Source organism: Aplysia californica, unplaced genomic scaffold, assembly GCF_000002075.1.
Source record: "Aplysia californica isolate F4 #8 unplaced genomic scaffold, AplCal3.0 scaffold00147, whole genome shotgun sequence".
In the NCBI taxonomy this organism is placed as follows: Eukaryota; Metazoa; Mollusca; class Gastropoda; order Aplysiida; family Aplysiidae; genus Aplysia; species Aplysia californica.
The window spans coordinates 1224402-1246968 of record NW_004797417.1 but is presented as its reverse complement, the minus strand read 5'-3'; the positions used below and the strand labels follow the sequence as shown (position 1 = coordinate 1246968).

The 22567-nt window shown below is 40.8% G+C and overlaps 3 protein-coding genes across 3 annotated transcripts in view; 1 reads left to right on the top strand and 2 right to left on the bottom strand.

Moving 5' to 3' along the window:
* Positions 1-4349: 4349 nt before the first annotated feature.
* Positions 4350-7161, bottom strand: LOC106011609. Its single transcript, XM_013081819.2, has 3 exons — positions 7015-7161; positions 5740-5911; positions 4350-4530 (listed from the first exon to the last, which is right to left on the bottom strand). The coding sequence occupies exons 1-3, from the start codon at positions 7057-7059 to the stop codon at positions 4412-4414; spliced, it is 336 nt and encodes a 111-aa protein (XP_012937273.1). The 5' UTR covers positions 7060-7161; the 3' UTR covers positions 4350-4411.
* Positions 7162-10098: 2937 nt separating this feature from the next.
* LOC118477592 overlaps positions 10099-22567 on the top strand; it is a 13446-nt gene continuing 977 nt past the window's right edge. The window contains exons 1-2 of the mRNA XM_035969466.1: positions 10099-10490; positions 18444-18615. Of these exons, the coding sequence (XP_035825359.1) occupies positions 10446-10490; positions 18444-18615 (217 nt within the window). The 5' untranslated portion in view covers positions 10099-10445. The remainder of the gene's footprint in view (positions 10491-18443; positions 18616-22567) is intronic.
* LOC101862725 (homeobox protein MSX-2-like) lies at positions 19543-22341 on the bottom strand. Its single transcript, XM_035969465.1, has one exon. The coding sequence runs from the start codon at positions 21284-21286 to the stop codon at positions 20891-20893; it is 396 nt and encodes a 131-aa protein (XP_035825358.1). The 5' UTR covers positions 21287-22341; the 3' UTR covers positions 19543-20890.

The following is a 22567-nucleotide window of genomic DNA, read 5'->3' as shown; positions in this document are numbered from 1 at the left end:
GGCTGTACCTGAAATGCTTTTTTTACTCCTCAGCATGTGCTTGCGTTTACAGTGAGCAAGTGAGAATTTCCTTATTTGGTACACAGCTGCATGTTGCCTCAAATTTTCTATGCAAAAACTGAGATTTTATCAAATTCATGTTTGCTGTGTCCTTCAGTGGTTGGTAATTCTGTTACCTGAATTCTTCCACAGTATCGTTTTGTTCATGCAGTTCTGTCTATGCTTTACGTTGCAGGATATGTTCTTTTTACCATTGCACATGTGTTACCCCACAATTTCAGTGTTTGGTCAATGAAATGGTATCTATATGTTTACAACAAAAGACATTAGGAGATCGAAAAGCTTTTGTCATCTTTTCAAATGCTAATAAAATACATTCTGCCTTTGTCACAAGGTGGTATCTAAAATATTATCCAAGAATTCCTTGTTGCACTGATTTCTTTCAAACTGAATCTGTCATTTCTTATACAAAATGTAAAGTAAACCCTTTTACCCCATTGTCTCTTCGAGTGGCGGGTGGCCACGGTCAGAGTGGTGCCCCTGTTTTGCCGAATGGTCGGTGTCACCAGCCAATGAGAATGCAATAGTTTCCTTCCTAATAAACACTGAAAACGATTTAATACTTTCAAACTGTGGCTGGTATTCTGTAAATAGATGTTAAATACCCCCCAGGGTAGTGCCACTGAATGTAGTCTCTTTAGGCCATTCCCAAAGGGGGGACATGTTTCTAGGTCAAACATAGTAGAATTGTAAATGGGCTGACTCATGTCACGCTCATAACTGTGCCTGATCTACATCAGGGAACTGCTGCTTTTTCTTTCCCGATCCTTACTATTGTCATTTCCTCTATTTCTTTTGTATGTTTGTCACTCTCTTGTGACCTGCTATTTCCGGGGTGCCTTGATAGTCGAAGCAGACCTTGTGCTGTTGAAGCTAGAGAGGTGAGCAGTCTTAAGTCTGATTCCTTGTAAAGACTTCTCTGTTGACACCCACCCCCTGGCGCTCATATGACCTTATGCAGTTGCGAGCGCCGTAAAACCCTCTACTATACAAAAAGATGTTAAATTTTCGCTTGGGGGAGGGGGGGGGGATATGTTTAATTGGTTTGTTGATAGATTGAGTGAGAAGAGCAGTGTTTTTGATCGTGTATTGTTTCAGTCTGTTGCTTTTTGTTAACCATTTCGAAGCCCAGCTACGGGTAGGTGCTCTGGTGTGGTTTGCTTCTTCTTTTCCATAGAGCATCTACTGTCTTGATGTCGTCTCCCTTTTATTGTGTTGCAAGTGCCTTAAAACTATTACTAAAACAAAAAACGTTTCTAAAGAGTATCCATTGCTGCAGGTTATCCTCGGGTGGCTGTTTGTTATAGTCTCTGCTTATACCTTATATCGAGTACCTTGTGGGAACACGCACCTTAAAAAAAAAAAAGAGTTGTCTATACTAGCTAAAAACAATATTTTATAAATATATTTGTGGAATCTAAGTTGCTGCCATATTGCTGGGGCTCTTTCTTGGTGTATATTATTTGTTCACAACGTACACATAATTCGTTTAAGGGTTTGATTTATTACTTTTGGTTCGCTGGTTTAGAACAAATTGGCATGATGATATGGATATATATACATGTATATATTTTGATATATCGTGAACGAGAGGAAAGGGGAGAGAACCTAATAGAATATTGGAACCGGCCATAGGAACTCGGCTTGGTGTTAAAACAACAACCCAGTCATACAGAATGGCACGAGACTGAACTTTAATTTAATTGCAGAAATGTCCGAAAAGTGACATCCAACTACTTTAAAAGCTAGAAGAAAAAGAAGAGAACCGTGCACTTTAACATCATTCTCGTTCTCACTGTGGAGCGAGCACACTACATTGTATTTGAGTCAATGTAGAGCCGAATAATTAAGGAACTTTAAAAAAACGGAAAGGGGGGGGTTGCCCTTCTTTTGGACGCCCATGATAGGCAACTTTGCGGCTAAGTTTTGATAGAGAGCAAAGAGCGGCGGTCACGACAATGTATGGTCTATATTATAATTATAATTCAAGTCTAGATCTGTGGTGATGTACCCAGTTCCAGAAAATTTCAGGGTATTGAAAGTATACTCGATGTATGAATCTTAGCCCATCACCACACCAAGTGCAGTCGAACCTGCTTTACGGCCACCTGTATAAGACAATCACCTGTTCAAACGGCCGCTTCTCATTTCCTCCCTGACGTATTTTTAAAAACTTTAATGACACTGTGTAAGACGGCCACCTATCTAAGACGATCACTTTTCTCCTTGACAATGTGTGGCCATCTTAGACAATTTAACAGTATTTTATTCACGCTCAGTCAGCCCTATCAGACAGGGTAGGCTACTGGAGACCAAATGGTGTACGATCAAACTGCAATCATCCAGGGCCTGGATGCGTCAAGTGTCAAAGCTAAAGGGTGGTGGTCAGTGACAGACGAGCAAGGCGTCAACTTCTCTGTCTTACGTACCCGACGGTACACGGAGAGAGTAAGTAAGCTGGTAAATTCTGCGATGTACCTTTTCATTGCAATAACTTATCGATGAATATTTTTGTCGAAGTTTTATATCCTTTCTTTTTGAGTGGGGGAGGTGGAGTAAAACATCTATAACAAAACAGCAACAACAACAACAACGACAACAAAAACAACAACAACAATAGGCCTAGGTCAAAGTAAAAACACCAAGTTTCTCTGCGTCTGTGGTGTAACAGATAGGTTCTTCTCTTTTGCGTGTGAGAGACAATAGGTCTTATTTTTAGTAAGAGTTTAATGGCACTTGCAACACAATAAGATCTTATAAGTGCCGAAGATTAGAAATGTTACAAGAGAGTAACAAACACACACACAAAAAAAGAAAAGAATGAGGAGAGATTACGACGATAGATTCTTGATAGGAAAGAAGAGCAAGGAGAGAGAGCGAGAGATAGATAGAGGGGGGGGGGGGGGTTGCTCAGCTCTAACATGGGACACAATGGAGAATTCTCGTCCAAAAAACTGTGCTTTAGATAGAGACTTAGAGCAGAGAAATGAGACTGATATTAAAATGTTCATCATTTTTCTATTCGTTGTGTAAGAGGAGAGAAACACAAGACGGAGAATTCTTACCATATAATATTGGGGGTTTTTTCTTTAAAAAAATGTCACTTTAATTTATCAAAACTATACTCGCCAGTAAGAACTTGACGTATTTTTTAACACTTTAATGACACTGTGTAAGACGGCCACCTATCTAAGACGATCACTTTTCTCCTTGACAATGTGTGGCCATCTTAGACAATTTAACCGTATTTTATTCACGCTCCGTCAGCCCTATCAGACAGGGTAGGCTACTGGAGACCAAATGGTGTACGATCAAACTGCATTCATCCAGGGCCTGGATGCGTCAAGTGTAAAAGCTAAAGGGTGGTGGTCAGTGACAGACGAGCAAGGCGTCAACTTCTCTGTCTTACGTACCCGACGGTACACGGAGAGAGTAAGTAAGTTGGTAAATTCTGCGATGTACCTTTTCATTGCAATAACTTATCGATGAATATTTTTGTCGAAGTTTTATTTCCTTTCTTTTTGAGTGGGGGAGGTGGAGTAAAACATCTATAACAAAACAGCAACAACAACAACAACAACAACAACAACAACAACAACGACAACAAAAACAACAACAACAATAGGCCTAGGTCAAAGTAAAAACACCAAGTTTCTCTGCGTCTGTGGTGTAACAGATAGGTTCTTCTCTTTTGCGTGTGAGAGACAATAGGTCTTATTTTTAGTAAGAGTTTAATGGCACTTGCAACACAATAAGATCTTATAAGTGCCGAAGATTAGAAATGTTACAAGAGAGTAACAAACACACACACACAAAAAGAAAAGAATGAGGAGAGATTACGACGATAGATTCTTGATAGGAAAGAGCTAGGAGAGAGAGCGAGAGAGAGATAGAGGGGGGGGGGGGGGTTGCTCAGCTCTAACATGAGACACAATGGAGAATTCTCGTCCAAAAACTGTGCTTTAGATAGAGACTTAGAGCAGAGAAATGAGACTGATATTAAAATGTTCATCATTTTTCTATTCGTTGAGTAAGAGGAGAGAAACACAAGACGGAGAATTCTTACCATATAATATGGGGGGTTTTTTCTTTTAAAAAATGTCACTTTAATTTATCAAAACTATACTCGCCAGTAAGAACTTTGGGGTAAACGTTTACGCATCAAATTTGGCTAAACAGGCCCTTTATTGTTTTAGGTTCGTCAGTTTATTGCTGTTTATTGCTGTTTATTTGATTTTATATTTCTTATGGTGGAGGGGTGGACTTTCGAACGAAAGTAAAATCGTTGGTAAATCCGTATTTAATGTCCTCTTTATTATAAGCAATTAATTGTTAGTTTTTAGCGGTCAGTTCAGCCAACTGGAGCTGTCTGGACATCACAAATGCCGTAGTGGAACTTCTCGAAGATAGGGTTGACTGCTGCTACAGTCGGTCCCCAGTCTGACAGGTCGAGTTTCACACAAGACATACCTGAGAAAGAGAAAAGTACATTTTGTAAGTTGCTGTAGGTTTTTAACAATGCTGTGTCATCTCTCTGTCTCTCTATCTGTTTTGTCTGTTTGTCTGTGTCTGTCTGTCTGTCTGTCTGTCTGTCTGTCTGTCTGTCTGTCTGTCTGTCTGTCTGTCTGTCTGTCTATCTATTTATCTGTCTGTCTGTCTGTCTGTCTGTCTGTCGGTCTGTCTGTCGGTCTGTCTGTCTGTCTGTCTGTCTGTCTGTCTCAGTCTGTCCGTCTGTCAGTCTGTCCCCCCCCCCCTCTCTCTCTCTCTCTTTCTCTCTCTCTCTCTCTCTCTGTCACACACACACACACACACACACACACACACACACACACACACACACACACTCACACACACACACACGCACATTCTCTCTTTCTCTCTTTGTGTGTGTGCGCGCTCGCGCGTGTGTGTGTGTGAGTGTGTGTGTCTGTCTGTCTGTCTGTCTGTCTCTCTGTCTGTCTGTCTGTCTGTCTGTCTCTCTCTCTCTCTCTCTATCTATCTATCTCTCTCTCTCTCCACCCTCTCTCTCTCTCACACACACAAATTCTCTCTCTCTCTCTCTCTCTCTCTCTCTCTCTCTCCCCCCCCCCTCTCTCTCTCTCTCTCTCTCTCCCCCCCCCCTCTCTCTCTCTCTTGCTCGCTCTCTTTCTCAGTGTGTGTATTGTTTCTGTATGCCTATCTTGCTTTTTCCTTGACATTACACTGTGGTTTTGCGCCAATGTTGTTTTCCTGCTTACTTAAACTTAAAGGTGTCACGACAAATACTTGTCGAAGAATTCCCATGGTTTGCATCACTACAAAAATCGATGTCCTCGAAATAAAGTCCTATTTTGGTAAAGAGTCAGGGTAATACAATGAGGACGGGAAAAAAATCGAAGTAAAAAAGTGGAGATGAAAGCAGATGAAAGAACACCCTTAAAGAGCAGGAAATGGGGTGAAAGGGGAACATTTTAGAGAGGAAAATTTTTCATCGCTGTCGGGTTTCAAACTCGGGACCTATTGAATGAGAGACGAAAACCATGTCTCTCGACTAGGAGAGGCCCCTCACAATGAAAGCCAATTGCTTTGTACATGTATGTCTACAAATAGAATATTATGTTTGTCGTCCGGCGCCCAAATTAAGTCGTCGAACATTTCGACTTCGATAAAATCGCACCGTAAGCACCCTTTTCGCCTTACCCTGCTCGCATCCGCACTTGTCCTTAGCCAGGCCCATCCCCTCTAGATCACAGATGTCTCCCATTTTCCCCAACTTCTCGCAGACTTTTCCGGTTTTGGTCTCAATGCAGCAGCCACCTGGGCAGTCAGTGTCGGAAGCACACGAATCAGCTGCCCATGTTAATGTGCAGAGCTGGAGAATAAGACGTTTGGAGAAACATAATACATATAATATGATAGGATTTGCGGAAAGGGAGAAGAATGGCGAGAGAGAGAGATAGAGAGAGATAGAGAGAGAGAGAGAGAGAGAGAGAGAGAGAGAGAGAGAGGGAGAGGGAGAGGGAGAGAGAGAGAGAGAAAATGAAAGAAAGAGAGTGACGGAAAGACAGACAGACAGACAGTCAGACAGATGACCAGATAAACAGACAAAGATCTTGAGAATGATACATGTATAACGTCTACCGGTAGGCTACTAAATTTAGGTTTTAAAGATAGTTTTTTGGGTCTTAGGTCAAGTTTTCAGAAGACTATTTTTCAACCCCTATTTATCTTGAAGAATCAATCTGTTTTTCGATACGAGTCTTGCTCGGTCATCGATATAATCATATCTAATCCTCAAATTAACTCCCATATTGCATTGCAGCATGACTTGTATAGATCTATTATTATATTCTTTAAAAGAAAAAGAAGAACAACAACAAAAACAAATATAAAAAAACCCAACAAAAACAAAACAACAACAAAACAAACAAAACCCTAGCAAACAAGCATAGAAAAGAACAGTAGGCCTTATTAGATTCTATTGTGTTTACGACAAGAAGTAGTCGGTTTTAAAAGGCGATTTATTTCACCGGCTCTTGACTTCTTACACCTCTTTTGAACAATTAAAATAACATATTAAAAAGACAAAAAACGTTTCCGAAAGATCAGAATGAAGTTAAGGCGTGCTGAAAGGAAGAGTGTTCTTTCTTTTGTCATTCACGGTATATGTGAAATAAGACGTACATTTTTTCCTAACTCTTCATAGGCTGACTAGGCTTAGAATGACTACATTGTTATGAATAAATGACAATTATTCTAGCCTATTCGCGTTGCTAATTGACAATGAAATTACACAATGGACTCAGCTTCTATAACTCGATATAGCTTGTTCAATGTTGTATGAATATATATATATATATATATATATATATATATATATATATATATATATATATATATATATATATATATATATATATATGTCAGACTATATGCCTATATTCTGTAAGATTAATTATTGTTTGAATCACTCACCACTGAAGCAGCAAGCAAAACAAAAGGGATCACGAACTTGTCCATTTTTCTTGAAAATCTCTTTATGTAGAAACCCAGAAACTTGGAAATATTTCTTTGTGACTTTGATCTACTTGTAACAGCTGGAAACACTCTTTCCTAAACACGACTTCTTGTCGAGTTCGCAGGCACGGGGACAAATCTGCGTCATAGGAACGGAGACTTAAGGACTCTTCGAGAAGATGATGTGACCAGAGCTTTCAAAACGATGCACAACTCGTGCTCCTACAGGAATAGTTATTAGGTCTATACTGTACTTCTTAGCATGTTTCAGAATTATGTTTCTCTACCGAAAGTACCTGTTGATTCATATTGTTGATGCTGTAACAGAAAAAGAAGGCTCAAATGACTACGTGATTACAAAGGAGCTGTTCTGTTTTATTTTTCCTTCTTTCTTTCTTTCTTTCTTTCTTTCTTTCTTTCTTTCTTTCTTTCTTTCTTTCTTTCTTTCTTTCTTTCTTTCTTTCTTTGGTATTCTACAATGTTTTCTATTTAATCGTGGTTTGAAAAAGTAATGTCCAACAAATCATTATCGTGTCATTGCTTTCCGTTTGTTTGTTTTTCTAATGATAACATTGATGATATCATATTCTTACAATAGTGTTTTGACGTGATGAAATTTTTATTTTGTGGGCGCATATGGAGTTATTGGTGTGAGCTTAAAGTTTGTTCGCAGGTCTTGCTTTAGATTTTTAAAAAAGATATTCGTTTACCTAGATTAGAAGTCCAGATGTTTGTGATTGAAGGAGATGGGGGTCGCCTGGAGTTAGAGGTGAATTTAGCGACAAATGAGCCGCCAAAGTTTTAGTGACAGCCAAAGCTGCAGTGTCTTTGGAAACTGCAAATTTACATTTCCTGTGCCTCTGACCTGCGTTTACAGTAAAAATCAGGAATAATGTTTCCAAATAAGCACCAAAGGTGTTGATCCCCCACCTCTGAAAAAAAAGATTAAATAAAAATTGCTCAATGTCGGTTTCTTCGATTTCATTGTTTTGACGAGCGCCTGATTTCCCAACTATAATATCACAAAACCGATTAACCGATTTTTAAAAAGAGGGGGAAAATGGAGAAACGAGAACAGTTTGTAACCACTGTTTTGGGAAGTACAAAACATGAGAGTCTCGGACACTGGTATGTTGGAACAATTAATTATTAAGGACACATTCGATTCATAAGATACATAATAATTATAATTAGATATGCCAATGCCGTGTGAGGGAAAGTAGGTCAAATGACCCCGCCCCTCCCTATCTTGGAAGTGGTTAGTGGCGGGAAAAGGGGTGGGGGAGGGACTAGTGTGTCTATGGTTACGTCTTGTCAGTCCCCAGTGAGTAGCTTTTTGAACTTTTTCATGTTTTGTCTTTTTCGTAAGTGTAGGGACAGTATCTGTGTGCGTGCGCACAATCATGCATGTGTGTTTGTTTGTGTGTGTGTGTGTGTGTGTGTGTAAGAGAGAGAGAGAGAGAGAGAGAGAGAGAGAGAGAGAGAGAGAGAGAGAGAGAGAGGGAGAGGGAGGGAGAGAGAGAGAGAGAGAGAGAGAGAGAGGAGGGGGGGGCAGAGAGAGAAGTGGAGAGAGAGAGAGGGTTGGGGGTGGGGGACAGAGAGAGAAAGGGAGATAGGTAAAGGGGACAAATATGTGGTGAGTAACGGGATATTATTACTATGTCTTTCCAGTGCTTCTTCGTTTTTGTGGTTATTGTTAGGTTGTTGTCGGTTTTTTGGTTGTTTTTTTTACTTTAGTAAGTGATTTATGGCACTTGTTACACAATTAGATCATATACGTGCCGAAGATTAGAGAGTAACAGACACACACACAAAAGGAGGAGAGATAAAGACGATAGTTGTTTGATAGGAAAGAAGGAGCAAACCCGCCAACCACCCACAGCCCTTCTTCATAAAAATTCTGAAGAAAAAAAGGTTTCTGTCGACAGCCCAGATTGCTACATGTACTACGTGTGGTGTTTCACATTGTCACTTTAAGTCACTGTATACAAGAATTAATTGTATCATGAGGAACTTTTTTTAAAGGGCAGAAATCTTTTCTCAAAACCTAGAGAGTGTTACATTATTCTTTCAAAGTAGAACAAAACCATTAGCAATAAATGCTTTCATCCCCACCCCCCTACATTCTTTCCAACCGCTCTCAAAATCAAATGACTCCAAAGGCCTAAAAAGTATACTTTCGAAAACACATGTGTTGGATATGAAGCATTACGTCTAACAATTTAAAATTTTAAAAATCCAACAAAACAGCAATGAAAAAAGAATTATATTCACCTTCATATTATTTTGAGCTGTAACACAACCCTCCCCCATCTCTCTCTCTCCCTCTCTTCTCTCTCTCTCTCTCTCGCTTTCTCCCCCCCCCCCCCCCACACTTTCTCTCTGTAGTGTGTCCGGGAAGAAAACAAACAAAAATGGACAGTCCAAATACCAAGTCCAGATTCTTTACCCTTATCTACATGGATACGCTGGCTGTTAGGTGGACAGCTCAGTACGCTGCCACGATAAATGACCTTATAAGACCTCAGGTAGATAGATGCCTCTCATGGCAAGTGTTACGGACAGCATATCTGGCTGATCCATTACATAAGAAGACTCTGTAAGGACGCTTCCGTGACTGCTAAATCTTACACTAACTGACCCCCTTCACACGCACGCACACACACACACACAAACACACACACACACACACACACACACACACACACACACACACACACACACACACGTACACACACATACACACACATACATACATACACACACATACACACACACACACACACACACACACACACACACATACACAGGCGTGCGCGCACAGGGGAAACCGTGCACACATGGACATATTATATACACACAAACACTCACATTAAAAAATGTATATGTATATTACATATTTGTACGCACACATACTCAAACAAACAAACACACACACATACATACACACAGATAAACAAACACAAACACTCATGTGATACATGTTATTATATAAAATCTGTTTAATTTTGAGTCCATCATCATGATCTCTAAATTTTATATAAACATCCAAACATTCCAATAAAAAAAGGAACCAGGTCCTGAGCTGCTCAAACATGTAACTAACTTTAAATTTAAATTTGTTTTATAAAAGAAACATACGCCATTAACTTACTTTATAGCATTTTGCAAATTACACACCAATTTGGTCGACACGGTCACATTTCTTTCTCGTAGCACCCAAACCCACCATCTGCCGAGACGCAGTTCTTTTCCTGCGCCGCAAACTCAGATTGAAGCATAGGCAGTATCTAAACAGTCACGCGCTTACCGACATCTTTCACCACAAAAGAAAGGAGGAGAATTTTGATATCTTCATATTCTGCAAAAGCCTCCTCACACTAACAAAAATGAACAAGTTTGTGATTGCCCTTTCCATTATTGTTGCTTCAATGGTGAGTTATGATATTCAACTAACTTAGTTTAACTTTTAATGGTTTATTTGGATAATGGCTGTTTAACATGGTGAACAGTGTATGCTCATTTTGTCATTTTTTCCCAAGCAGAACTTGGAGACCCAGAGAATAATTAACGGAGAGTCATCACCAACAGGCCATGTATTATGACATTACATACACGTAATATGTATGATTGACAGGGCTTCTTACCATTTTTCTATGACATAGGATCCGTTTCTAATATTTTGCACTTTCTTTTTAAAAAGACGTATAAATGAAATGCGCAGCGCTACCCCGCCTGTTTTCGAAGGGCACACCAAAGCTCTATCCGATACGATTAATACAGCCAAACTTCGTTGTACCGCTCCCCGTTATACCACCAGCCCCGCTTACCGCCACGTTTTGCCATTGTACGAAAAGGGGCACCTATGTAAACATAGTATTTACTCCTTCACTCCGCCATCCGCCACCTGTCTGAGTTGTACGATCCTTTTTTAACCGTTTAACTAATATATGTCTGCCCCGTTATACCACCGGCGAACTGACCGTCAGGGGTACACACTGCACATAACATCCTCTGCTTGGCTACCTGATAATCTTTCTTCCATGAAAAAGACAGCGATAGATAGATAAATAGATAGATAGATAAAGAGAAGACTCTCGGGTACGAATACAGGTGCGTGTACATGCATATCACCAACAAAAATGCTTTTCAAACACAGATCGTACAACAGGATCATATAATTCTTTGACGCTGGGCCGTCGGAGCTATACAACAAAGGAACCCCGTTGAATCGCCAGCCCGACTGTTCCGCCAACTTCTTTCCAAATGTGGCGGTATAACGAGGTTTGGCAAAAAAGAAAATCACACTCAAGGCATTAGGCTAAGAGTTTCGTGGTGTAGGATTTAGGCGCTTCGCCGTCTCATGCATAAGACCTGAATTCAATTTCTCTGTTTAACACCGAGTATCTCTGTCTTTCTGTTGGGACGTTGTACCTCTCTCAACCTGGGCTGGCCCCTAAATTCATCATTATCATTGCCTGGATCTGGATATAGGCCACGAACAAACACTTTCCATCTTTCCCTGTCCTGGGCTAGTTGCTTGTTGTCATTCCATGTCTTCCCATTCTTCTGTACATCAATTTCCGTGGCTCTTCTCCAGGTTCCACGTGGTCTTTCCCTTGTTGATCTTTTACCATGTGGGTTCAAATCTAACACTTTCCTTGTTATCCAGCTTCTTGACTTCCTGAGAGTATGTCCATTCCATCGCCAATGCCTTCTTCCCACCTCATCTCTGACTGGGCTCTGTCTCGTTCTTCTTAATACATGTACTTCCTTGTTGGTGACCCTGTCTGTCCATCTGACCCTCAGCAACTTCCTTAGACACTTGTTCAAGAAAACCTGGATCCTTTTCATGCAAGTCTGAGATGGTGGCATAAAACCCGTATAAAAAATAGAGCCTCGTCTGCAAAGGGACCCATTAATATCAAAGAATGTGTAAACTACTTCAATGCAAGGCCCGATAATTTTTGGGGCGTTTTTTGTTTGTTTTTGTTTTGGTAAGTGTTTTACGGGGCTTGCCTCTGCATACGTTCACACGCGCGCTAGGGACACATTAAACATTTTCGGTCTGGTAGGGATTAATTTCGAATTTCGCCCGGGTGGCAGTCGAAGCCTACTCTTGTCGATTTTGGACCACCAAGGGATCTTTGAGGTGTACAATTTGCACACGGGACCTCCAAGATTTCCTACCCTTATCCGAGAAGGCAAGTTGTTGGATCTTACCTACCCTAAGATCAGGGGTGTGGCCGAAAGACAAGTAGGAAGGAAAATGGTGAAATGGTATGGGTTTAACGCCCCTATCAACACTAATAGGTTATTTAAGGGGTGGGACCTCCCAGTTTAACGTCCGTCTCCGATAGGACCGAGCCAAGTGGAAAATTCGTGTAAAGTGCCTTTGCCAAGGACACTACATCGGACCGAACTGTGGCTCGAACCCCTGAACCGCAGTCTCACGATTACGAGTCCAGTAGCTTAACAACTAGACCATCGACGCCACAAGGTAAGAAGGAGCCAAGAAGTAGTAGTAGAAAGGTTGCAGAAAAAGTCATGAGCCCAGAGGAGGGGACAAAAGGAGGGGGGGGGGGGTGCAGAAAGTGGAGACGAAAACAGATGGCAGAACATGGTTAGAGAGCAGGAAATAAGGTGAAAAGAGAAACTATTAGAAAAGAAAAGTTTCCGTCGCTGTCAGGTTTCGAACCCGGGACCTATTGAATGAGAGGCTAAAACCGTAATCTCTGGACCACGAAAACATTTACCAGAGATTCGAGTAATGAAGCAGTTCTTGGAGTAAAAGCGCATTCTTGCATTTCATAATTCTTAGTTTTTGGCATTCGAATTCACCGAGAGGGCTCTCGTGGTCGAGAGGTTACGGTGTCCGCCCCTTTTTCAATAGATCCCGGGTTTGAATCCGAGCAGCGACAGAAAATTTTCAGCGGCAAAAAATGTTCTTCGTTCACCTCCTTTCCTGCGCTAAAGCCATATTCTGTCGTCTATTTTCGTCTCCATTTTCTGTCCCCCGTTAGCCCCCCTCCTCTGGGCTCCTGACTCTTTTTGCAGCCTTTCTACTGCTACTTCTTGGCTCCTCCTTGCTGCTTTCTTTCAGCCACACCCCTAATCTTATGGTAGGTAAAATCTAACACATAGCCTTCTCGAATTAAGTAAAAAAATCTCGGAGGTTCCGTGTGCAAGTTTCGCACGTTAAAGATCCCTTGGTTGTCTAAAATCGATAAGAGTAGGCTTCGGCCACTGCTCGGGCAAAATTCAAAATTTCCTATCAACTGAAAATGTTTAATGTGTCCTGCGCTCCCATAGGACCTTATACAGTTGCGAGCGCTGTAAAACACACACACACAAACAACAACACCCCCCCAACAAAAACATACACACACACACACACACACACACACACACACACACACATACACAAACACACACACACACATACACACAAAACAATCCAAAACAAACAACAAAATAATTCATTTAAAGCCACTTTTTATTTATTTTTTAGATGTTTGGTTTGGCGCTCATATGACCTTATGCAGTTGCGAGCGCCGTAAAACCCTCTACTATAAATACCAAAAAATAGATGTTCGGTGACGTCGTTGTCGCCTCTCAACCGACAGCCCAATAACCATCGACACAATAGACCCCACAATGCGAGCGACAGTGAGCGGATTTCACGGAGACGACCTCTTTAGTTTTGGAAAACACTTCACTGTCCTTCACATTCTCAAAGAATTTTAAAAAATTCCTTCAGCCACTCGAACATGATGGTTTAAGTCAGAAAAAAGTAATTACCTGCCTTTGGTGATTAAAAACAAACCGTCTTAGTGTGCAGAAATTAGGCCAATTAATCAAAAGCAGACCAGTTGCTTAGATATTATTGCTTAGATTGCCTTTTATCAGCAAGTGACTAACATTAAGTCGAAAAATGGTGTCAGTTAGAATTAAGCACCTGTGATCAGGTACGGCGTATGCAAATAATCAAATCCCATAAAATATAAACAATTTTTAAAATTGTCAGTATTATATTCAGTCATGTTATTTGGTATTCCACGGGTGTCGTTCAGGTAGCATCCTTTCGCTCTATAATATATTTAGTGGATGGAAACGTCCTCATAAAAAAGAAAGAAAGTGGAACTCGGATTCGACGAGGTCGTTGGGTCTGCCGAGTGTTCGTTACAGCAAATACATGTATGTGTAAATAATTATAGTGTAGGACAGGCACCGAGCAAGTAATGTATAATGTATTCGACTTTCTTAATCAAAAGTATACTCTTCAAAAAAAAAGAAACTTGACACTTGGTAAATTTTGAATATTAGGAAACGCAAAACAAAATTGTAAACATTAGGGACAGAGTTTTGTAAAGGATCAAGTGTTGTCGTCAAAACACCAAAAATCACGTGCAGTGCACATCAAAACGTCCGTGTAGGCGAGTTTTTACTGAATCCATACTGGCGGCCTTTCTCGTGCACAGCAGTGGACTGCAATTCAACATTATGTAACCTCTCTCACTCGTAAAAAAAAGCTACAACACCCACGGTTCACACAGTCCATGTAACACAACCGTAGACAACTGAAAAGTACCAAGGTTGACTGATGCTGAGCGCAATAATGCAGTCGGACGATTGGAAATAGGGGTGACTCGGCCAGCCGTACAAGGCACTTCGGCGTGTCTAGACAGACCATTGCTGCGTTATGGACACGATACAACGACACCCAAAGTGATAATTATAGGCCTAGGTCAGGTCGACCCAGGGTTACTACTGCGGCCCAGGATCGTTATAATGTCCATGTGGGCTACCTTCGAAATCGAACCACAACAGCAACGTCTACAGCTGCTCAAATCCCTGGACATGGAAACATTTTTGACCAGACATTCCGTAATCGTCTCAGGGAGGCAGGAATCTTTGCTCGAAGACCAGTTCGATGTAACGTGTTGGCCGCTCACCACATGGCAGAACGTCTCCACTGGTGCCAGCACAGAGTAACGGGTGACGGGTGACAGGTACAGGGATGAGATCCTGCAGCCTCATGTTCCATATCTGAACGCTAATGCTGACATTTTGCAGCAGGACAACGCTCGTCCGCATGTTGCACAGCTATGTGGAGACCTGCGTGCCAGAAACCTTCCGGCTCAACCATGGCCTGCCCGTTTCACCAGATTTGTCTCCAATCGAATACTTCTGTGACGAGTTGGATTGACGTGTGTGGCAGAGAAATCTGCCTCCTCAGGCCCTTCCAGAACTCCTTGTGACACTTCAGCATGAGTGGCAAAGCATCACGCAACATCTTATTGCAAAATTGATTGCATCTATTGGTTCCCGATGCCGAGCAGTGATCAACGCAAATGGTGTTCCTAACAGGTACTGACTTTTCATGTACCCCAGTCTGTTTACAAGCTTGTGCAGGACATTCGGTTTGTTTACCAGGGCTAACGTTTTGAACGTGTGTATAGTTATCATCTGCCAGAACTTTGCCTTATTTTGCTCTATTTATTAAGTTCGTTTTATAAAAAAATCCAATTTTAAAAGTGAGTGTCAGGTTTCTTTTTTTGAACTAGTTTGGTTTCAAATGAGTTTTCGTTTATTTTATACCTAAGAAATGCTGGATAATTCCAGGAAAAATATACTGAACTCTACCTAATTACACTTAGCAAAAGGGCAGATTCAGTCAAATGCGTGCCTGTGGCATCTATAATCTTAAACGTTTTGTTTGCCAAACAAGCTATGTTGCTGTATAGAGCTTAGCATACGGCAGCGTTTGATTTCACAGTCCAACGCATAATTCATAAAGTTGATCTATGTCAAGACTAGCTTATCATTGTAACGTTGACCAGTATCTGTGCAGAGGTCAAAAGGTGACCTACTTTATATATACCTAACTTAAAATCAGATATTGTGACAATTAGTTTGAAAATCCATATAAAACACATATTTTGTGTCAACAAAATACTAAATAGATCATTGTAATGATCTAACCGTTGCACACTTACTGTGAAATGATTAAAACACAAGTTTTTTGAAAAATATGGTCTTGATTTTGGAATCCATGTTTGTAAAGGTCAATGAGTGTAAACAAACATAAGACTGTGGACCCATAAACAGTGGGTAAAATAAAGAGGTCGTCTCCAGGGCAACTGGTTTATAGCAATATGTATTCAATTTGAGGATGATTTTAAGCTCAAGCACAACTTTGAAAAATGTCAGAGATGCTTATAAATTAATCGCCTGTTTTCCAGTATAGTGTGTTTAGTGACAAGAGGTGTCACGTTTCTTAGGAGTCCTCAATCGATACAATGATTAACCAAATTGAGTGAAAACTAGATTCAATGGGAGAAATAATGAAACTTTATATATATATCTTGAAAAGATAGCTGAGATGTGTCTGTATCTATTGAACTTCTACTCCCGGATCGCTTGTGCTCCCTCCCTCCCTCCCCTCAGACACATGCACACACAGTCACATGTGTGCTGGCCGCCCGTCCGATCTCAACATGCGCTAAGACATGTGTACGTGCTGTTTTTGGTATGAAAGTAGGCCGCTTATTGGTCGCATGAGGCAGTCACCCTGCAAACGGCTTCACTGAATCCGAACTTTCTCATTTATATGTTCGTTGAATCCGAGTTCGTTGAAACAGAGTTCTATTGTAGGCCCTACTACAGCCAATGACGTTTTAACTGAGATCTCGGTACTGCTTGCTGTGGGCAACGGAGGGAGATATCGGGAGGATATGGGTGGTGGGATGAGGGGCTCTGGGATTAGGATGGGGTCGGGAAGAGATAGGGGAGTGTGTATGAAGGTGTGTGCGCGCGCGCGCGCACGTGTGTGTGTGTGTGTGTGTGTGTGTGTGTGTGTGTGTGTGTGTGTGTGTGAGTGTGTGTGTGTGTGTGTGACGGAAATGAAGACAACAAGAAATGTGAGGCTGCGTGATAGAATCAGGCGCTCGTAAATTCTTGGACATATGGAGTTATTGGTGCAATCTTAAAGCCTGTTCATTTGTCTATCTTTCGGTGAAAAAAGTACCCATCTATCTTTAATAGAAGTTGAAATATTTGTGATTGAAGTAAGTAGGGTAACGTGATTTCAGAAGAAAGTTAAGGGAGAAAATGACCGCCAAAGCTTGGTATCTTTCAATGCGTGAGAGTCCTTGAAAACTGAAAATTTACATTTTTTGTACCTATAATCAACGTTTATCGGGATATTCCTCACAGAAATGTTGTTTTTTTAAAAAATGGACATAAAAGCTGTTGAGCTTAAAAACAAAAATTTGATGAAAATTGCCAAACGGGCAGAAAAATGCAAATATCTTTGATTTAATCATTTTGACGAGAGCCTGATTCCACCACGCTGTCTCACAAATGTTCTTTTTCGACAACACGTAATACGATTTATGTTACACAGGAATTCCCTTTAACCCATCGTCCAACCTGAGAGCCCGAGACAGTCTCGGGCCAGGCAGTTAAGGATTTTTAAACTCTTGAAATAATAAACTAAGCAAAAACAAAATTAATCTTATACGAAACTAGTGTTCTAATTTATGTCAACTTGTTTCTGTTATGTATGGTTGTGAAAGTGCTTCTTTATGTGGTTGATGAACTGGTTTTTCTTGTTATTGTGAAATATTCTATACTCCTCCGGGGGATGCTACTGACTGAAGTGTCTTCAGGCCATCCCCAAAGAGGTGGACATTAAAATCTCGAGTTCTTATGCACAGTAGAATTGTAATTATAAGTGGGCTTCTTCATCAATGTCATGCTCATACTGTGCCTGAACTGCAACAGGGAACCGCTGTTTTTTTTCTTTCCTAATCTTTACTATCGTCATTTCCCTCTACTTCTTTTGTGTGTTTGTCACACTCTAGTGACGTACTATTTCCGGGGTGCCTTGATAGATCTAGTCGAAGTAGATTTTGTGCTGTTGAAGCTAGAGAGGTGAGCAGAGAAGTCTGATTCCCTGTAAGGACTTCTCTGTTGACATCCACCCCTTGTCGCTTACATGAACTTATGCAGTTGCGAGCGCCGTAAATCCTCTACATACTAAAACAAACAAACAATGAAATATTTTATCATGTGTGGATAGCTCAGTGATCATGTGATTGATGTAAAGCGCTCAGAGCTTATACTAGTATGGGATGGAGCGCTGTATAAATGCTATCAGTTGTTATTGTCATTATTATTATTATTATTATTATTATATGATTATTATTATTATTATGATGATGATGATGATGATGATGATGATGATGATGATGATGATGATGATGATGATGATGATGATGATGATGATGATGATGATGACGACGATTATTATTTTCATTATTATTATCATCATCATTATTATTATTACTTTTATTATTATTGTTATTATTATGTCTCCTCAGCTGTACGCACAGACAAGGGCGGCCGTCGCGTGCTCTACTAACGCGGACTGTCCCGGTGGCTGTTGCGCCTACACCAGGACTGGGCACGTCTGCAAAAGCCTGGGGAAGAAGGGGGACGTATGTGATCTGGAGGGGAAAGGTCTGGCCAAAGACGTGTGTGTATGCGAGACAGGTACACATTCTCAACATATCTTTTTTTTAGCTCTCAAAGGAGTGCACTCGTCGAATAGATATATAAAATGATAAATAGTCCATTTAGGCGGGGCATCTGGTACAGGAGTAAGAGTTGAAAGGTAGGAAGAAAGGGCGTGGGGATGGGGGTGCTACCACTCTCGAGTTTGAAGAATGCACACATAGTAGTTCTACACGATATGACATATATAAAGAGGGGCATACCAAAAGTTTTTTTTTTTACCTGATCATGAAGGAATAAAGGTAAAAAGCTTAAATTTGGTTCTACGCTTAGTCTTTCTTTATGTAGTCGCCTCCCACAGTTATACATGTTTGCCATCTGTGTATGACCTTGAAAAGACCTTGAGAATAGAGGACCCTCTCTATGTCAGAAAACCAGCCCTCTACCGCTTCTTTGACCTCATCATCACTTTTTTACACCAAAATTTAATCACAGCGTAGGATGGGCAATCGGTTCTATATACGGCATGCATCTCCGTAAAAATATCCTGTAGTTGCTTGCCTTGCAAGAACAAATACTTCATTATTGTCCTGCGCTCAATTTTCTCCATTTTTATGTTGAAACTGGAGAACAACATACCCCCATTCACTTACAGTCCGCTGGTGGTAAAACCAGTAATCTGAAATCCCCCAAAACTTACAAGCATTCAAGGAAGGTGATTGTTGGCTTTCACACCAAATTTCAGCTTTCTACCTTTATTCTTTCATGGTCAGGTAAAAAAAACTTTTGGTATGCCCCTCGTATGTATATAAATGATAATTAATTGGCATCTCCCTCTGCTTTTTTACATTATGATATCACTGTGTAAGAGGTCCAGCTGTCTAATCTAAGACGACCACTTTTCTCCTCGACAATGGGTGGTCGTCTTATGATTACTGTATTTTGTTCAACGAAAGGACAACGCGGTGAGATGACAGAATTTTTATTTTCCAGAAGAGATCATTCATAATTATTTTAATAAACAGATTGAAAGCGATTTGGTTCCGAATCTCAAACTAAAACAGCATCATTTTACGTTCCATATTCAATGTCTTGACAAAGGACAACTAGTTCATTAATAACAGGACAGAAAATATTCAAACATTGATTTGGGACACTGTACCCAGTCCATTCCTAGAACAGGTAAATCCAATATTACTTGCTTGGAAAAGCACAAAACACGCAGACACAAAGGCAGACACTCATACTATGCCCATCCCAGCACACAAAGAGAGTGATAGAGACACATGCATGTCTAAATGAGGAGAGAGAGAGAGAGAGAGAGAGAGAGAGAGAGAGAGAGAGAGTGGGGGTGGAGGGTAGGGTTTGAAGACCATTCAGCACTCGTCAAACCCAGTCCTTGGCTGACTCCAACTCCAAGCCTTGCACTTGACTTGTTCTACGAACGTACACATTGTTTCACCAGCTTATGTCATCAGCGTTCATTTCAAGCACATAATGGTATTGTTATTCTCTTTTGTTTTCACCGGCAGTCCCATCTCGCTTGTAGACAAAGAAAAAACATTGAGAGCTTACTTTTAACAGGAGAGGATCGGAACATACATCAGCGGGAAAAAGATACTCAATTTCTTTTTCCCGGCGGTGACATTTTCGTCGTGGATCGATCGGATATAACACAACATTCTGCTTGTTGGTTGGGTTTGATTGCCGCGGTCATAAGTTAGAATTGTTTCTTAAATTAAACTTTAATGCGATCAATTATCTGAGCTCGTCGCATTGGCATAGGTCAGTATATTTCCGGACCCTTGACTGAGATCGGATTGGAGAATGGTAGCCTAGGTTTCTTCTCAACTTGGGTGAGGGAAAATAAGTTTAGATAAAGAGCTGTTTTCATCCTTACAGTCAAAGTCAAATTTGAATAACTGTAGTTCAGTACACGATGTCAGCTCTGGCTCAACCGAGAAATGGGTTGCTCTTTACTCATTTATAGAGGGTGTTCCCAGCAACGTCTCTAGGTGTGTTTGCATGACATTTCATGTCAGGGCGATCCTCCTCATGACGTCACACTCTGCTTCAACACAGGTTGGAGACTCTGGACTTTGGGACTGTCTAATAAACTCTGTCATATGACGTCATAGAAAGGCTCAGAACACATATAACGTGACAGAGATGCTCAGAGCTCATATAACGTCATAGAGATGTTCAGAGCTCTTATAACGTCATACAGATTCTCAACGCCATTAGGCCTATAGACTTCCTTCTTGGCTAGAGTGTCTACAAAACCAAGCACAAACTCATGAGGTCACAGGTGTGCTCAGTGCAGGTAGGAGACGCCGGACTGCAGCCCCGCGGCGGCGTTGTGCAGTGAGAAGGGCGAGATGACCCCCTGAGGCACCATGGGGCCCCGCGGGAAGCCGCTGTACAGACTCACGGGGAAGCCCATGCTCAGCAGCGGAGGCATCATCGGCTTGGCTGCCATCCTCAGCTTCTCCAGCTCCGCCTCCTGCAGTCTCTTGGCCTTGGCTCGCCGGTTCTGGAACCAGATCTTCACCTGTGGGGGGGATAATTGTGATGGTTTGAGTTTGAGTTGGCGTTTGAGTTTGGGTTTGGTTTTGAGTTTGGATTTGGGTTTTGGGTTTGGGTTTGGGCTGGAGTTGGAATTTGAGTTAAAGTAGGTGTTTAACGGCGCTATCGACTCAGATTTGTTCATTAAAGCGCAAATAATCTGGATAAAATGAATACAAAATAGATAGCATTTATTGTTTAGCGCTTACCTCAGCCCAACAAAATGATCTCTGCGCTTTACAATCTATATAATTACCATAGGAGACCCTAGAATACTTTAAAATATTCTCTGCTTCCCAGGAGGCATACAGGTAGAAGAAATACGCCAATATTTTGCTATTTCTATTTTTCTATACGATTTTTAAAAAGTTTCTTTGAGAGTGGCTGACACAGTCGAACATGGCCACCTGTCCAAAACGATCACATGTCCAAATGGCCAATTCCCATTTCCCCCTTTACTTTTTTTCTATGATCATGACACTGCCCAAGACGTTCTTCAGTCTAAGACAACCTTTTCTCCCCTACAATGGGCGGTTGTCGAGGGAATTCGACTCTATTCAGTTTTTCTAAACCTAAGATTCATGGGGTAAGACATGCCAATCTATATCATTAGCTTTCAAAGCAGAAAAAATGAGACCATTGACAGACGTGGCTGGTAACATCAGGTAGTTTGAGTTTCAAGACCGTTTCAACTCAATTGGTGATTTTTTAAAGTGTTCCATAAACAAACGGCTACGTCTTACTTGTGTGATACTGACGCTATATGGTCGTAGCAAAGCTTCAAGGGCATCTGTTTGTTTCTTTGGTTGTTTTTCTTTTTCAGGTATAGATATAGTGAATTTAAATAAAAGGGCAGGCAATCTAATATTTTTAAATTGTCCAAAAAATATTTTCTCAAAGTTCCAGTCCTGCCAACATAAAGCAATGAACACATTATATCCAGCAGAAAATCTTTCCTGTTAATTATCCTCACGGCAAAGTTTGAGAACGGAAAGGAAGTTAAAGATGAAAATAAAGACAGAACAAAAGAAGGAAGAGACAAAACGCCAAATAGAATACTTAGTACACAACTGCAAATTAGCCTAGATGTTCATTGTTAGACTGAAGGTTTGTGGCTCACTGTGGTCAGTAGTAAATAACAAGAACAACACAGCAACAGTAACATACACATTTTTTACGGTAGTGGGATTTTTGAAGTTTTTAATTTTATCTGTCAACAGCAACCACAGAAACAGCAGCAAGATAACAGAAACGGCAGCAATAACAAAAAGCAACAACAGCAATAATAATAACGTCAACAACAACAACAACAACAACAACAAGCATGAATCCAGAATGGCAACAACAACAATTTCTAAAAAGCAACAACAACAACGTCAGCAACAAATACAGAACCAGCATGTCTCCATAACGGAAACAACAACAG

What these genes read in the sequence shown, in the direction of transcription:
- LOC106011609 (XM_013081819.2), bottom strand. Translation starts at nt 7,059, where the DNA reads ATGGACAAGTTCGTGATCCCTTTTGTTTTGCTTGCTGCTTCAGTG. An exon ending in TTTTGCTTGCTGCTTCAGTG is followed by an intron (nt 5,912 to 7,014) that starts GTGAGTGATTCA and finishes CTTATTCTCCAG; the next exon opens with CTCTGCACATTAACATGGGC. An exon ending in CAAGTGCGGATGCGAGCAGG is followed by an intron (nt 4,531 to 5,739) that starts GTAAGGCGAAAA and finishes TCTCTTTCTCAG; the next exon opens with GTATGTCTTGTGTGAAACTC.
- LOC101862725 (XM_035969465.1), bottom strand. Translation starts at nt 21,286, where the DNA reads ATGAACAAATCTGAGTCGATAGCGCCGTTAAACACCTACTTTAACTCA.